Genomic DNA, 17420 nt, shown 5'->3' with positions numbered 1-17420 from the left:
ACGCCAGATTTCTAGCACTGGCAGCACACAAATGTTCACTTGATATTTAATTTGTGAATTTGCATAGTGAATATGCAAACATACTTTCTGTTTATGGATTTTGTTATGGCAATGCATTGACTGCTGTTGAGGAATACAAACGACATTTTCCCAATCGAAGTGTTTCATTTAGCTGTGTGATTTCCTGTGTTAGTGGATGTTATCTAAAACTGACAAGCTAACAGATGTTTCATTGAGGTCAGAAAGAGAACCAATATCAGCATCTGGTATGAACTTACAATTCATGCCATTGATAAGAAGGATTTTATCTCCTTACTGAGTCTGTAGTTAATTATGAAATAAACTTATTGGAACAGCACAAGGTGCAGCATTTTCAATAATGTATCATATTACAATGTTCTAAAACATTGAAATATGTCTATAATGCCTCTCTCAATTTAAAAGTTCGTTCATCAATAACTTCCGAACCGTTACATTTCAGACATAGGTATGTTAGGTTAAATCAATGTTGTTGTTGTAGTTGTTGTTGTTTTCTAATGCCAGGTGTTTGACAATAAAGTCATTTGACCTCTTGCACTCCTATATTTTTCGAAGGTATTGTCATAGTCAGCTACTAAAGCACAGATTTTGAGGTGTTTCGAATCCATTTCTTGGTTTGAGTTGCACAATGGGCAGTTAGGGGACTGATATATTCCAATTCTATGCAGCTGTTTGGCCAAACAGTCATGGCCTGTTGCCAATCTAAATGCAGCTACAGACAATTTTCGTGGTAAATCGGGAATTAACTGTGGATTTTGATGCAGAGAGTTCCATTTTTTCCCTTGGGACTGTGTTATCAAATTTTGTTTGTTGAAGTCGAAGTATGTAAATTTAATAAATCTTTTCACAGAGTAATATGCAGATTTAGTAACAGGTCTGTAAATAGCAGTGCTGTCCTTCTTTGATAAAGCATCCGCATTCTCATTTCCCAGGATTCCACAATGGGATGGTATCCATTGGAATACAATTCTTTTATTGAGTGTTATTAATTGAGAGAGCATTTTAGTTATTTCTGCTGTTTGAGATGGTGTGTGTCTCGAGACTATTCATAGACTAGCTGCTTTGGAGTCCGACAATATAACTGCATTCATAAATTTATTGATGTGGCATAGAAGATTCCTGAGACTTTCACTTATTGCAATGATTTCTCCATCAAAACTTGTTGTTCCATATCCAAGCGATCTATAAAGTGAGAAGAGACAGCATGTAACACCTGCATCTTGTTCCTGAAGATCAAGGATCCGTCAGTGTATAAATGAAGCCAGTTTTGTGGAGGGTACCTAATTTTAATTGTCTCTACAGACAATTGTTTCATTATTTCAGTGTTTACTTCTGATTTCAGTATTTCTCCTGTTAAATTTAGATTATACTCTATATTTAATAGAGTTAAAGGGTTTGGTTTAATTTGTAAGTTTTCTTTTAAATTCGAGATGTTTATTTTCTGTTTTAATTCTTGAACCATAGATATGAAACTTTTTTGAGTTTTTAATCTACAGAGAGGACTGTATTTGTTGTTTTCTGGTAATCTGATAAGTTTTTCATATTAAATCAATGTAGATTAATCCAAACTACATTACCCTAAACAATTTTACATTGCTCCTGAGACACACTGTATATTATGAAGGCATGATTGTTGTTTCTATGAAGTGAAATTATATTTCAAACTGATGCTTTATTGAACAATTTCCAAGCTGCACATGAGATGATGGACTGGTGTGAAAAGAGAAATTCTCAATGGATAACCTCACAATCTACTACAGAGCATTTAGTTTGGTTCCCAGCTGGAAACACGCGCATCAGACATGCTTGCATGCCCAGTGCATACTGCATCATTATTGATTTGTAACCTTCCACGTGTTTTTACTCATATAATTTTTTACTAATAATAGCATGCACACAATTATATTTTTATTTCATATTGAGTATTAACCAGTGTTACAGGAATTGTTCAGAGTGATGTCCATCTGTATTCACACATTCCTGATATCTTTTGATGAAATTGTTATTCATAATCTAAAAAAAATGAGTATAGAAGAATAATCCCCACCACTATAAACGAACTTAAAGATAATATAAGAAGAAAAATTGCAAGTACAATGGAACCTCAATTTATCATTCCCAGATGTATCATATTCCTGGATCTGTCATTCAAATTCGTTAGTCCCTGAACATATTCTATTTAAACTATGACTATAAAACTCACATCTATCGTTCCTCGATTTATCATTTTCCCGCATCTCTTGACCAGATTTTCTAGCCCTGAAGCATGTAAATCCTGGATTGATCAGTTTTAAGAAATAGTAACAAGCTTACAAATGCTTGTAGCAGTTGATGTGTTCAGAATGTCTTGCTGTAAACTCCATTTGTGAAGTTTTATGGTTATTGCCTGCCGTGCTTACACACTAACCTTCCTTAAAGCTTGCCTGCCAAGATAATATAGAAGGGTCATGTTTCCGATCGATTATATTGTAAATCATTCCAGTCCACGCTTTCACCGAGTTGTGTATGCAGTCTATCACACCTATTCGATTCTCGATAGTTCGTATTTTTTAACTTGGCAATTTTTAATCTGAATTTCTCAGATATAGCATTTCCGAGTAAAAAATTCGGACTTTAGAACGACTTCGTATCATAGAAGAGAAAAATCCAACAGAGAAGAGGATTGACATAGCTAAGCATCTTGGCCTGCCTCCTTCAACTTTAACTTGCATAATGGCAAAGAAAATGGAAATCAAACAGCAGGCTGATAAGTGTGGTACATAAGCGAAAAAGAGGAAGACAGGCAAGGAATCAACTTGTAGCTAGCTCGAAAATGTTCTCTTCACCTGATATCAACAGGTGCGAGCATCAGGTATTCCCATTGATGGGACCAGCCTGAAGGAGAAATCCCTGAAAATTTCTGAAATAATGAGGATTGAGAACTTTTCTGTATTGAACGGCAGGATCTCCCATTTCAAGCAATGCCAAGGGTTGGTATTTAAGAAACTGGCTGGGGAAAATGCTGCTGTGGACACCAATGCCACAGATCTCTGGTTCCAAAGACTCCCAGAGCTGCTGGAAGAGTATGAGCCTCGGGACAACTATAATACAGATGAAATAGGCCTTTTATTCAACTGCTTTCCAGATCGAACACTGGTACTTAAAGGAGAATCCTGTGACAGAGGCAAAAGTGCGAAGGAGCGACTGATTGTACTGCTGTGCACAAATTACGATGGCTCAGACGAACAAATTCTCATTGTTATTGGCAAATCTGTGAAACCACGGTGTTTCAAAAATGTGAAGAAACTACCTGTGAGATACTATGCTAATTCCAAAGCATGGATGATGTTGGAGATTTTCAGAGACATTCTTCGCACTCTTGATAAATTCTTTGGTGCAAAAGGCAGGAAAATCCTCCTTTTTATTGACAACTGTGCTGCACATTCTCCAGACACATCCTCTTTGAAGAATGTGAAGGTGATGTTTTACCCTCCAAACTGCACCAGTGTTGTTCAGCCACTTGATTTGGGATTTATAAAGAACTTCAAGCAGGTGTATAGGAAGCAGCTAGTACAGAGGGCTTTATGCTTGATGGATGAAAGAAAAGAGGTCAAAATGAAGACAGACATACTACAGGCCATTCACTTTATTGTTTTGGCATGGCAACAAGTGACAGTCCACCATTCAGAACTGTTTTGTAAAATGTGGTTATGGGACAGAAATGAAGTGTCAGACATGTTGGAAGTCAATAGAAGTGATGAAAACGAAGACTGGCCCTGGCTGGAGACAGGAACCTCCAGCGCTGATTATTACGGTTGTGTGTCTGAGGACCAAGAGCTTGTGACATGTGCTGTGCTGTCTGTGGAAAAAATGTGTGAGGAAGTGGCGAGTGAAAGTTCCATGGAGAAGGAACAAGTCGACAGTGATGATAATGATGAAGTTGATCCCAAACCAGTGCCGAGTTTTCAAGAAGCACTAAGTGCGTTCGAGACCATGAGAGCATTCATATATGCTCACGAGATCGCCGACAGAGACCAAGTGAACATTATTAATATTGAGAAGTTACTATTTAGCTTAAAAAGTAAAGGAGGAAGTAAGCAAATAAAAATTAGTGATTTGTAAACAAGAAATTAAGCGAGTTAATAAAAAAAATCATTGATATACTACACATTCTTTAGTGCATGAATACATGTGTGTACTGTAAGTAAATTAGACTGTTTATATTCATTTTCTACAGGTCACCGTATCATTGTTTTCCCCTTTTCACCTTTTTTTTCAGAAGTCCAGAACAAACAATGAATCGAGGTTTCATTGTACTAAGGAAATATGTGAAACTTTTACGTATGAATAACAATTTCACCAAAAATATCAAGAATGTGTGAATGCAGATGGACACCGTTTTGAACAACTTCTATACAGGTCACCGTATCATTATTTTCCCCTTTTCACCTTTTTTTTTCAGAAGTCCAGAACAAACAATGAATCGAGGTTTCATTGTACTAAGGAAATATGTGAAACTTTTACGTATGAATAACAATTTCACCAAAAATATCAAGAATGTGTAAATGCAGATGGACACCGTTTTGAACAACTTCTAAAACCTATAATATTAAACGAAAAAGTTTTTTTTCAACCGCTTATTTAACGATGTTGTATCAACTGAAACACAATGGAATTGGTAACAGCGAGAAGGTATTCTGAGGATGAGTCTGAGGATTTGCATTCAATTGACAGTTGGGAAAAAAACCTAGGAAAACTCCGATCGGGTAGTTGGGCGAATCTTCAAGCTGGATTACCGTTTTTACCTGTACACAATGCCGGTGGACAGGGGCGGCTTTAGAGGTAGTGCCGTTGTGCCATGGCACTACCAGAATACAGAAGGAAAAGGAGAATTCATATTTTCCGCTCAAAACCTGAGAGAAACAAGTTACGCTTATACAATCTCTACCGTCAATATGATCTTTGCAGCGAAACACGTTGTAACCAGTGTTTGGAGGATGGATCTGTGCCAGGCACTACATCCCATAAAAAATATAATGGGATGCGCGTGCAGTCTTCATGTTCGCTCGCCCTTTTCAGCATCCAAAGCATGATCTAAAATGTGCCAGGCACAAATTGCCGCTGGCTTTTGCAATGCTTGTAAAACTGTATACATCCCCATTTACTACGCCGATCCCTTACTACCTCTCGCTCTGTCTGCCCTTCCACTTTGTCGGAACAAGTTTCGTAGAGCGAAGACTGCAACAATAAGATAATAAAATCTCTCCCGGTTTCTTGAAAACTTGCTTGAGAAAGTTTTCACTTTATTATTTCTACAACAGTACAAATTGTAGTGTGATCGTGTTAATTCGTGAGGTTGTCATCATAATAGTGGTCGTGTTATCGTGTTGTGTACTGTGAAAAAATGAACTCGGTTGGCACTTTATTGAAATCTCCGTTTTCAACTTTAACATATGAAAACAAACTTCGTATTAAAGAATTAGGCAGACTTATACCGCACTTAAATATTCATCAAAAGCAGCAAAGTGCTAAAGTTAATAGATCTCGCAAATTCAACCCAGATATTTATTTAAAAAACAACTGGATTTGTGGATGTGATGTGAAAAATGCGTTCTTCTGTTTCCCGTGTGTTCTGTTCCGAGGTGAACTTAGCTGGTCAAAAGTGGGTGTGACAGATTTAGTACACTTATGTGGTAAAATAAAAACACATCATAAGTCAAAGGTTAATATGAATAACGTCTTCAGTTTGTCTATGCTGGGTAAAGCGAACACTGAAAATCGGTTAAATTCACACTACAGACTCGCGATTGCAAAACACAATGAGCAAGTTGATAAAAACAGATATGTGTTAAATTTAATAATAAATTGCATACGATTTTGTGGGGCACTAGATTTAGCACTAACAGGGCACGATGAATCTGAGGAGTTTTGTTTGCAAAATAGACAACTTCAACAAAAAATGATGGATTTATTTTCAAGTCAGAAGAATCGGCGAACGGGTTTTATCGCGCATATCAACCTGGTCAACAAAAGTGCTCAAGTGCTCCAGTTGTATAAATTTTGGTGAATGATTATTATTATTATTATTATTATTATTATTATTATTATTAATTATTAGAGACGAGAATTTCATGCACTATAAAATCCCAAAATATGCATGCATTCATGCACTATCAAACAATGAAATATGCATGATCAAGCGAAAAATACATTAAAATATGCACTTTTATTTTTGTTTCAAATGTCTTATTTCACTTCACTTTTTTTGCACAGTTAAAAACCTAACAACATTTTTAAATTGGTTTTCCTGGACTTGTCAGTAAATATGTTTTTGTAGGCAGGGAATGACCTCTCTATATTGCAAGAAGTTACGGGTTTAAACTTGAATGAACATATTTGTGACAGTGTCAGGTTAAATTCTTCATTCAGTTTTCGCCACAAATAACCTTTTTCACTGAACAAAAGAATCCACAGTCCGGGTTAGCATTTATGACCCTGTCCAATTTGTTTTTCGCCGCTACATCCACTTTCCCACGGGCATAAGTGAGGGATCTATGAAATTCTTTGCAGATTCTTTCTTTTGTTCCATTCTTACAATATGTGAAACAGATGCGACATGCTGGTCGACTTGAACATTTTTGGTACATTTCATCTGGAATTATAGTAGACCTTACGGTTACCTAGGTACGATTTAAAAACGGACATCGTAATTTAATAATTATTTTAAACAAGTTTTGTAAGTTTTTTACAAAGAACAACTGCCATATAAAATGTTCGGAAACAGAACAGCATTGCTTAACTCTTTACTCCAACAGTCGCAAAATACGACATCCTCATCTGATCTAATAAAATCTTTTCCTTTACAGTAATCCACTGTGCAAAGAGTACACTTCTGGAATCTTTAAATTAGAAACATATTAGAACCACATTAACACTCGCAAACAGAATAAACAAGCACATTAACAACTTACGATATTCACACACTGCAAACACAGTTTAACGATGATTCCAATTTTAGAATAATCTAAATTGCTACTAGTACTAGAAAAGGAAGAGAATTTACAACCTCCCTGAAAGAGGATGCTTTTGACCTAAATTATTTGTCGGCAATTTCCTTGAACCCTCTATATTTCCTCTCTACTTACTATTCTCAAAATATCCAACGTAATACATTCATTTATGACACGCAGTGTATAGAGGGTCGTCGGTAAAGTGTTGTAAAAGTGGACTTCCATCCAGGGAAAGGTCCTCTAACACCTTATTGTGAAAATCTTAACATTTTATTTAATTTTTCTGTTATTTAGTTTTTTTTTATTCTTCAATCCTGATTCCTGAAGATAAAATATGGGATATAAAATCGAGAAACTGAGGTGTCCACACAAAACCATTAAAACATGCATTTAAACTGAATGTAATGTATATTATATGCATTATTAAGCTAAAAATTACCTAAATATGCATTATGCATGTTTTTATCCCTAAAAAGTCGAAAACATGCAAATATCCACGGGAAAAGTACACATATATTTGGAACCGGACAGTAATGAAATGGATAAGTACTAAGTTTGAGCTATGTCCTATGTTCCTATAAAAACATGCATTTGCATGGAATTCTCGTCTCTAATTATTATTATTGCTTATTTCTTGTCTTTGGTTTAGACCATAGGCGGATCCAGGGAGGAAACAGTAGGAAAAAGAATTACCCTCCCCCTTAGGGTATCCTGGATCTACCACTGATTTTGGCACTAGGCATTAAATATGTATGAGCCGCCACTGGGTCACCGTATCATTATTTTCCCCTTTTCACCTTTTTTTTCAGAAGTCCAGAACAAACAATGAATCGAGGTTTCATTGTACTAAGGAAATATGTGAAACTTTTACGTATGAATAACAATTTCACCAAAAATATCAAGAATGTGTGAATGCAGATGGACACCGTTTTGAACAACTTCTATAACACAGGTTAGTATTCAATATAAAATAATAATAATAATAATAATAATAATAATAATAATAATAATAATAATAATTGCATGCATGCATGCTGTTATTAATCATAAAAAGTATAATTGTGTGTATGCTATTATTAATCAAAGTTATATGAGTAAATTAAAAAAAAATTATATACTGTACAAATAAAGAACTTCAGTTTCATACATTTTTTTCTCTAATGGTAGGGACCTTAAATTTGAAGTTTTTCACTCTGGTTCTATGAGTGTGGCTCATAGATGTTGCTAGAGATGAGAAACATAGATCACTTAGTTCGTCAGACACTAACCAGAGCAACCACAGGCAGTGGATCTACACTACACTTTTAATGAATGATGATAATGGAGAATTGAATACCTGCCTGAAATGACCTTGTATGTAGCAATTTGCTAACTTCTCATATAACAAAAAAGTTTTACAAATGTATGCAGGGGTTAGAACCTGATGACAGATTTATTGGAAGTCTGGAGATATATCAGCCATGATATATATTGGTCGAAAGTTCATAGTTAAAAAAAAAAATTCCCCAAATGTTTAACAACCTCTTATTCGGTAACTACTACGAGTAGGATCGTTATTTTTGTCCATATCAATAGGAAATCTAACAAAGAATAATTTATCCCTCTTGTGTATTTCAATAGCATTTACGTGTAAATTTAATTTCAAAAACCTCTCATTTCAAGCCACTGCACGATGCGAGCAAGTGGCAACATCGAGGCAGAGAGCAGCTCACCTACCAAGACACACTGTGTTCATTGATCTCTGACATCTGTACCATGAGTACAGTGTGTTAACGGAGATGTTGCCGGACTGCTGAAACTTCAAACTTAATTTTCTAATTAACCGTTCATTTAATCACAAAACGCAATACAGTTTTCTATTCATTTAAGTGTACCCTATCATTCCTTTCAATCTGCAAGGTTATTTCACTTCCACCCTGTATATTGGGCCTTAATGATGATCCAACTTGTAGGAAATGTGGGATGGACAGTGAGTTGTCACCTTGCATTTTGCTGGATTGTCCAGGTCTAAGTCACATCAGGGATCACTATCTCTGGAAACAGATGCTGTCTCCCGAAGAATTTCGGTAAATTAAACAGAATATATTCTCTGTTTGAGATTCTGGCCAATATGTATATCTATTATCAGGCAGTACATCTCACTTGATGATATGTATCAGAGGAAGAATAATTGTTTGTATGCATCTGAAGTCTGACTAATGTAGTATGTAGCTAACATTGGACATGCTTGTAACAGACATGTTAAAACCTAGTTTTAATTCGACAGTGTTTTCATTCAACTGATTAAAAAATTTAACATACAAAGACTAAATTTTAATAATGTAATAGTTATATTGTCTTTGTATATTATATTTTTTAATTAATATGTAGCTAGTTGGCGATGTATGCAATGGAGGAGGAAAAAAACTGGCCACCCTTCCCAATTATCTCTTGGGCTAGTTGCCCTATAAGTGGTATGCCTTCTTGGTATCACTTGTGAGATTCAGACCTGTCTTTGGACAGTTGACTAAACAACAACAAGAGTAGCATCGTAAAGTTGGTCACACACTGCAGTCTTCTGGATTGATTTCCATTTTATGGGGTGCACAATGGGTCTAATGTGCCTAAGTGCTGCAATAGCAGTCTACGTCCTTAGTTAAGAAGAAGAAGAAGAAGAAGAAGAAGAAGAAGAAGAAGAAGGAGGAGGAGGAGGAGGAGAAGAAGCAGGAGTTAGTACGTCCAGAAGACAAAATGAATGCAACCACTATGTATTTGTTTTACAAGAATGAATTATAATCTGGAGCAGGAATTTTCATCTGTTTTAAATTTTTTCAGTGATGAATAATATTTTCATCTCAGTGATCATGTTGTTGTTGTTTTCTAATGCCAGGCATTTGACAATAAAGTCATTTGACCTCTTGCACTCCTATATTTTTCAAAGATATTATCATGGCCAGCCACTGAAGCACAAATTTTGAGGTGTTCCGAATCCATTTCTTGGTTTGAGTTGCACAATGGGCAGTTAGGGGACTGATATATTCCAATTCTATGCAGGTGTTTAGCCAAACAATCATGACCTGTTACCAATCTAAATGCAGCTACAGATGATTTGCTTGGTAAATCGGGAATTAACTGTAGATTTTGATGCAGAGAGTTCCATTTTTTCCCTTGAGATTGTGTTATCAAATTTTGTTTGTTAAAGTCTAAGTATGTAGATTTAATAAATCTCTTCACAGAGTAATACGTAGATTTAGTAACAGGTCTGTAAGTAGCAGTGCTGTCCTTCTTTGCTAAAGCATCCGCATTCTCATTTCCCAGGATTCCACAATGGGATGGTATCCATTGGAATACAATTCTTTTATTGAGTGATGTTAATTGATAGAGCATTTTAGTTATTTCTGCTGTTTGAGATGAAGGTGTGTGTTTAGAGACTATTGATAGAATAGCTGCTTTTGAGTCTGACAATATAACTGCATTCTTAAATTTATTGATGTGGCATAGAAGATTCCTGAGACTTTCTCTTACTGCAATGATTTCACCATCAAAACTTGTTGTTCCATATCCAAGAGATCTATAAAGTGAGAAGAGACAGCACGTAACACCTGCAACAGCACCTTTTTCTCTGGAGATCAAGGATCCGTTGGTGTATAAATGAAGCCAGTTTTGTGGAGGGTACCTAATATTAATTGTCTCTAAAGACAACTGTTTCAGTATTTCAGTGTTTACTTCTGATTTCAGTAGTTCTTCTGTTAAATTTAGATTATATTCTATATTTAATAGAGCTAAAGGGTTTGGTTTAATTTGTAAGTTTTCTTTTAAATTCGGGATATTGATTTTCTGTGATTATGTTAATAGCCAAAACAACAGTTACTGGGTTGTGGAAAATCTGTATGTAATGTTGAATATCTTCCTTCTAAAATACAAGATTTGACATCTCCAAGTTTTTTCTCACGAAATTCTACATTTAATTTTAACTGGATTTATGTGTTACTCATGAAAAACTATGTATAATTATAAGCAGAGGCCGGAAGTTTAGACATTATGAATCATTAAAACAGGCAGGCAAAAAGGCATCATAAATAGCTAAAATGGGCAGGTAAAAAGGAATTATAAACAGCTAAAATACGCAATAAAAGGCAATTACAAAAACCTTGCACTAGACCCACAACCTTACACTTTCCACAAAGGGATTTTGGCAGCAAGAAAAGCTTTACATAAGTCGAATGCAAATTGGGATTTTCGACTCGATGTTGCAATTACTATTGGAAGCAAAGAATCTTCTTCCCAGTAAGTTAGCCTTGGAAAGTGCATTTTTGTGTTTGGTTGTACTGATATGTTGCGATATGAAATATTTAGCTAGCTACAACAACGTCGCAATGAAAACTGAAAGAAAAATAACGTTAGACCAGCACTCATTGTTGCCTTGTCAAATAAACACAAGCAATAATTAAAATGTTTACTGTTATACATTTTTGCACGGCAGCACTCATTATTGCAAAGACAATAATATACACTTTCATTGTAGTGGTTATAGAAATAAATTAAAATATACCTGTAGGCAATTTTTAATAACAAATTAATAAATAATAGATAAATAATCAAATAAGGGCAAAAAAAAAAGCATTTATTTTGTAAATTAGGCATTTATATTAATAAAGGCAGAAAAGAGCAATATAAAACTGTGACGTTTCAATCACAAAGGTATAATTCGTACAGATTTACTTTCAAAATGAAGATAGATTTAACACATTTAAAAAGGCATTCTGCCAAAGTTCTGATCTCTGATTATAAGCATGCTTGAATAGTAAAATTAAAATATTTAAATTTCAAATATGTATACTGACTGTATAATATGTCCAATGAGAGTTGGAATCTGATGTTTGAGCAACATATGTCTAATGTTGCCATATATTCTCTCATAGTTCCAATGAAAGTTGGCATCTGGCAAGAGAGCTAGCAACATTTCTGTCACTCTACCTTCATCTGCTACTTGTTTCTGCTAGCATTCATAATCTGTCTTTCAATACAGAACAACATGTAACGTAAACCTAAAGCTTCAATATCCTTCAAATTACTTCCATTCCTTTCCAGTTTTTAACCTGCTTCCTAATTTCTGAACTACAATGATTCACAGATTCCAGATACAATATGTTATTGTAGATTTTAGTTCATTATCAGTCATAAAAAAAAAGGGAAAGACTAAAATGGAACACTAAAATAAAAACTAACGTACAATTGCAACCAAAGTGATATATTACTACATTTCTTTACTGGCATAATTTGTTTCCACTAATCTTTTAACACGACGAAGTCATAACTTAATGTGACTAACAAAATGCTGTAGTTGACTAAATTGCATTAGGTCTATTCTAAAATATTTGCAATATTTCACCTCAATTTTTAATGACACTTTCTGTACAAGAGCAGAAAGAGAGAACAGAAAACATGATGATGTGATGATACATTATTACATATTACTATGAATCGAGTAAAATAACATAGCAATGAAATAGAGAGGTGAGCAATAAAACATAGCTGCACCACAGTCTAGTATATAAAGTCACGAAGCTTGAGTTTATGAGGGTACTAGAAACAATAGACTGTGCAGGTACTATTTCGCATTGTGTATAATGAGGCGATAGTAGTGATCCTAGTGGTTAGCAACTATCTATGGACGCATATTTACTATGTATTGAACTTCGTAACTGTATATACTAGACTATAGCTGCACTTAGTAACATCAGCATCTAAAAGAATATTACAAATGAATGGTCTGGTATTGATATTAAATGCAGGAAACGTGTGAATAAAAGCATCTCTAATTCTGCTAACATGGTCACCACTACCATTGCAACAAGCCACTCTAGCATAGCAGTAGTCAATTGTTGGGTGATGCTAATGCTTCTGTCAAACTCCAACTCTCGTTGGACATACTACAATTAGGCTAGTTTTTTTCTGACTTCTAGAATACTCACTGCATAAATTTGCAATCAGGTCCTTCAATACAAAGTCCCGCAACATAATTCATACATAACACACGTCTCACATGACGATGTCGACAGTTAGGCCCATGCCGACAAAAACCTCTGTCATACCAAGGACAATCCTTTATTTTACTTTCTGGATCAATATGAAGGAAGGGGCATTCTTTATTATGACAAGCATCTGAAATGATATTAAATTTTAAAAAAATTACATACTATACAAACAACTTTTGTTTCAGACATTTTGTTTCTCTAATGGCAGGGACCTTAAATTTGATATTTTCACCCCAGCTCTATGAGTATGGCTCATAGATGTTGCTAGAGCCGAGAAACACAGATCACTTAGTTCGTCAGAAACTAAACAGAGCAACCACAGGCAGTGGATCTACACTGCACTTGTAATGAATGATAATGGAGAACTGAACACCTGCCTGAAATGACATTGTATGTAGCAATTTGCCAACTTCTCATTATTTTTATTACCACACATAGTCATTGGTTACAGAATGTAAGCCTAAAATTTTCTACATACCAATATTTGAGAACATATATTACTTTATAAACAAAAATGCAACAAATTCTTTTCATTTATAATAATTTGTGGCGTCACAGCCCTTGAAGCGCCCAGACCGACCAGCCAGATGCTGGCATCACGTTCACATGCTGAAGCAGAGGTGGACGATCATCCAACTAGAATGGAAGTATCATATGGTTAGCATGATGATCCCTCCAGCCGTTATAGCTAGCTTTTGCTACCTATTGTAGCTCCTCAAGTGTATCACGATGTTGGATGGGCACTGGCCGAAATTTCATGAGAAAATTTCTTCCCTCATGAGGACCCGAACCAGCGCCAATTCCGTAATGCGAACCCATGTGTTGCCTGAAACACGAGCTTTCCCAACACAAGTTACAAATTTTTGGTGGACCAACTGGGATTTGAACCTAGCCCCTAGTGCCAGCACTAAGACACTATGTCAGTCGTTTTAGGCAACATATTACAGAAGAAAATAGGCAACATAATTATTACAGAAGAAAATTTAACATTCCATATATATATAACAGAGCTTCACAATTCAACAACTTCATTATTCTTTCACTTCTCTAATGCTCACCCTTGAAGATGAGAAAGGGAACTGAATGGTTCTCTTCTCCCCCCCCCCAAAAAAAACTGCCACTTTGAAACACTTGAAGAGTATTTATAAGAAAAATTGTCTGCAATTAGATCAATAGTTTCATTTGTTGAAGTTTAAAATTCATTTTCAACATTAAAGAAAGTACACCCTTTGACACAGAAAATGGTCGCAATTCTGTAGCGTAAATTTGTCTAAGTGTTGTCGTTCGGGTTAACGTAAAATTCACAGGGGGAAATATTAAGCATTGAGGTCTGAGGATGAAATCAAGTCGTAGCAGCGACGTATCTGTATGTCACAAAACGACATATTCTCTATAAAGCCTTTATGGCTTAGCGATTCTTTTTTTTTTGGTAACTCTATAGCATCTATTAGATGCTTTATGGTTGTGCTAACAGATGGAGTTACTTGTCAACTATGTGATGCTGAAACGTATGTTCAGGTTACTGCCCAGCGACAGTCCCGATGTATTTTATATTTTGATGATTGGTTAATTAATATTAACCCGGCACACTCACAATCACACTCACATTCATACAAATTTCCAGACTCTAGACACCCAGGTAATTTTTCTTCTTCAAAAAAAATTCACAGGGAGCTGAGCCCGGGAATCGAACCCGGGACCTCCGGATCTGCAAGCCAGCATGATGATCAACAGACCATGGAGGCAGTCGATTCTTCCTTGTCGTTACAAAGATCGGGCTTCAAATCTCTCTATGTAAAACCACGACTGTTAACACAATGCACACAATGATTTCCAAGCTATTCCGAGATGGAACTTACTCTCTGAATACCAACCAACTTCCGTTAACACAATGCACACAATCATTTCCAAGCTATTCCGAGGTGGAACTTACTCTCTGAATACCAACCAACTTCCGTTAACACAATGCACACAATGATTTCCAAGCTATTCCGAGGTGGAACTTCTGTCTGAATACCAACCAACTTCCGTGTCAAAGGGTATACATCTAATTCACAATGATCATTATTACAAAAGTACGTTCAATTTTGATCACCAATACAAATACAACGAACATTTGTATTAGGATTAAATTTAACTAAGACACAATCACAATGAAGAAAACCAAAATATAAATACAGTCTGTTCTGAAATTAAATTTTGTTTGATTACAGGAAACTTTAAGTGGCTGGGTAGTTCAGTTGGTAGAGCAACTGGCTATGGACTGGAAGGTCCTGGTTCACTCACTCACTGTCAGTCAGTATCCTATCAAATTGATTACCAGGTCTTGTTTGGCAGAGAAAGGCTGTCAGAATGTGATGCTAACCATACTACCTAGTGCCGAGGTCAAGACAGTATGGACTTTGCCACAAAGTTCCTCGAAAGCTTTCAAGGCGACATAGGGAATACCTTCACCTTTACAGGAAACTTTAATGTAACACGAAATGCTTACTTGATGATGGTGGTGATGATGATGATGATGGTGGTGGTGGTAATAATAATAATAATAATAATAATAATAACAATAATAATGTGGGGCAACAAAATAATGAAGAAGGAACTTTAATTTTCTGAAATTTATTTAAGCAATGTTCAGTCTATGGCATTCAACGATATTTCATTTATAATATATTACTTACTAAACCTTGAGTAAAAGTAGCATTCTGGCATTTTGCTCATGTCATATTCGTGCAGAAATTCACACTGATCTCCCTTCTTGCACAAGCCTCGGAGCCAATGCTTGCAGACAATTGTTCTATCACCACGAACATGACGGAAGGGACAGGCTGCTCCTTTCTGACAACTTCCTTTCGGGTAAAATTCGCATACAGCTGCTATTGACTCTGTAACAGAGGCAACATATTAGGGCCGATTTTCTATATCTCCCCACATAATACAAGGGATTGACGTCCGATTTCCGTTTCGTTATGGATTAGATGATGGTATAGTTAAGTGACATAGGCCCGAGCTATGTAATAAAGTTGGTGGTTAGTTGAGGTAAGTGACGTGAGGGCGAGGACTGTGAAAAGATTTCATCATTACAATCCAGACCAAAAAAGAAATGGAGAGACCAGTTCCCTCGATATGAGAATTTTGATGATCAGTTTGTGTCGAGAGAGTGGGATTAGTTACGACTGCGTTCACATCGTGATTTTAAGTGTGTTCTTTTATTTTCTAGATTATTCGGGTGATTTTACGTTATTTGTTTACTTTAGCGGCACTTACCTATCATCTCATTTAACCTCGTCACAGTCCTCAATCTCTCGTCAATTATCCCCTCATCTAACACACTCTAACCTTGTCACGGTCCTGGTCTCCTGTCATTTAGCTAACCCCTCATCTAGTCTAACCTAACCTGCAATATTTACGGAAATACATGCCGGTAGAGGTCAAAATACAGTGCAACACGATCCCCACGATCAGAAACCACCACTAATGTGTGTCAAATTCTGTAAACTCACAGTGCGTAAGTAACTACGATAAATTGTATTAATTTATCAATATATAAAAAATAAACTTACTATCCATTCCCGCGAAAGGCAGTGGTAAAGCTCCATACTGTTCTTCTAAAGCTATCTCTATATCAAATTTCATATTGTCAACATTGGCAACGATAAATTCCATTTTGACTAATAGAACGGGCTTTATTTTCATGAATTAAATTAAATCTTTCTTGTTTACTTAAGATATATAGGCCTGGTTTTTATCTTCTATAAACACTAAACCATGTCTACAGTACTCTTCTTCTAATTACAATTCGCAAAACCTAAACATACGACTTCTATTTCCACCATGTTTAGTTTATACAATGCTACCAACATTCACATCCACTTACGATAATGAACCATAAATTAATTTGGTGAACTTTTTTATATTAAATTAACAAAACAAAAAAGTTTTTCGATGATTATGGAATGGCGGTATTATCTGAAAAATTAAAAAAAAAATAGGATTATATAAACCGAAACCTATGCACAGTAAATCGTATTCAGATTTCACTGTTCTTTAATACTTCATGTTAATTTTTATCGGTGACTGTGATAGATGCTTGAAAATATCGTTTAAGCCAGTTTAAGCCCTGATTACGTGATCAGGCGTTTAAGCCACTGCCATCGTGATCTAATACAGGCCGTAAGGCAGACCACGTGACTCGCTTAACAGCTGATCGCGAAAGGCGGTCTTTCAACCATATGAATTAGTTGCAGTGCATAAAGAATAACATATATTTCTCTGAAATGCAGTGTAATTGCGTCAGTAAAATTTTAAACAGTGATTGTGAGACACTTGAGACACAATTTACTTGCAATTTAAGGTATAATATTATTTTTGGTGTGAA

General features: G+C 35.6%; 1 protein-coding gene across 1 annotated transcript in view; it reads right to left on the bottom strand.

The window, feature by feature from the left end:
* Clp (Cleavage and polyadenylation specificity factor subunit 4) overlaps positions 1–17124 on the bottom strand; it is a 21342-nt gene extending 4218 nt beyond the window's left edge. The window contains exons 1-3 of the mRNA XM_069845508.1: positions 16606–17124; positions 15724–15927; positions 12983–13172 (exon numbers count right to left, since the gene is read on the bottom strand). Coding sequence (XP_069701609.1) covers positions 12983–13172; positions 15724–15927; positions 16606–16738 — 527 coding nt within the window. The 5' untranslated portion in view covers positions 16739–17124. The remainder of the gene's footprint in view (positions 1–12982; positions 13173–15723; positions 15928–16605) is intronic.
* Between the last annotated feature and the right edge of the window lie 296 nt (positions 17125–17420).

This window comes from Periplaneta americana, chromosome 14 (assembly GCF_040183065.1).
Source record: "Periplaneta americana isolate PAMFEO1 chromosome 14, P.americana_PAMFEO1_priV1, whole genome shotgun sequence".
Lineage (NCBI taxonomy): Eukaryota > Metazoa > Arthropoda > Insecta > Blattodea > Blattidae > Periplaneta > Periplaneta americana.
Note: the sequence above shows the minus strand (reverse complement) of the source record. Positions and strands in the feature narration are given on the sequence as shown.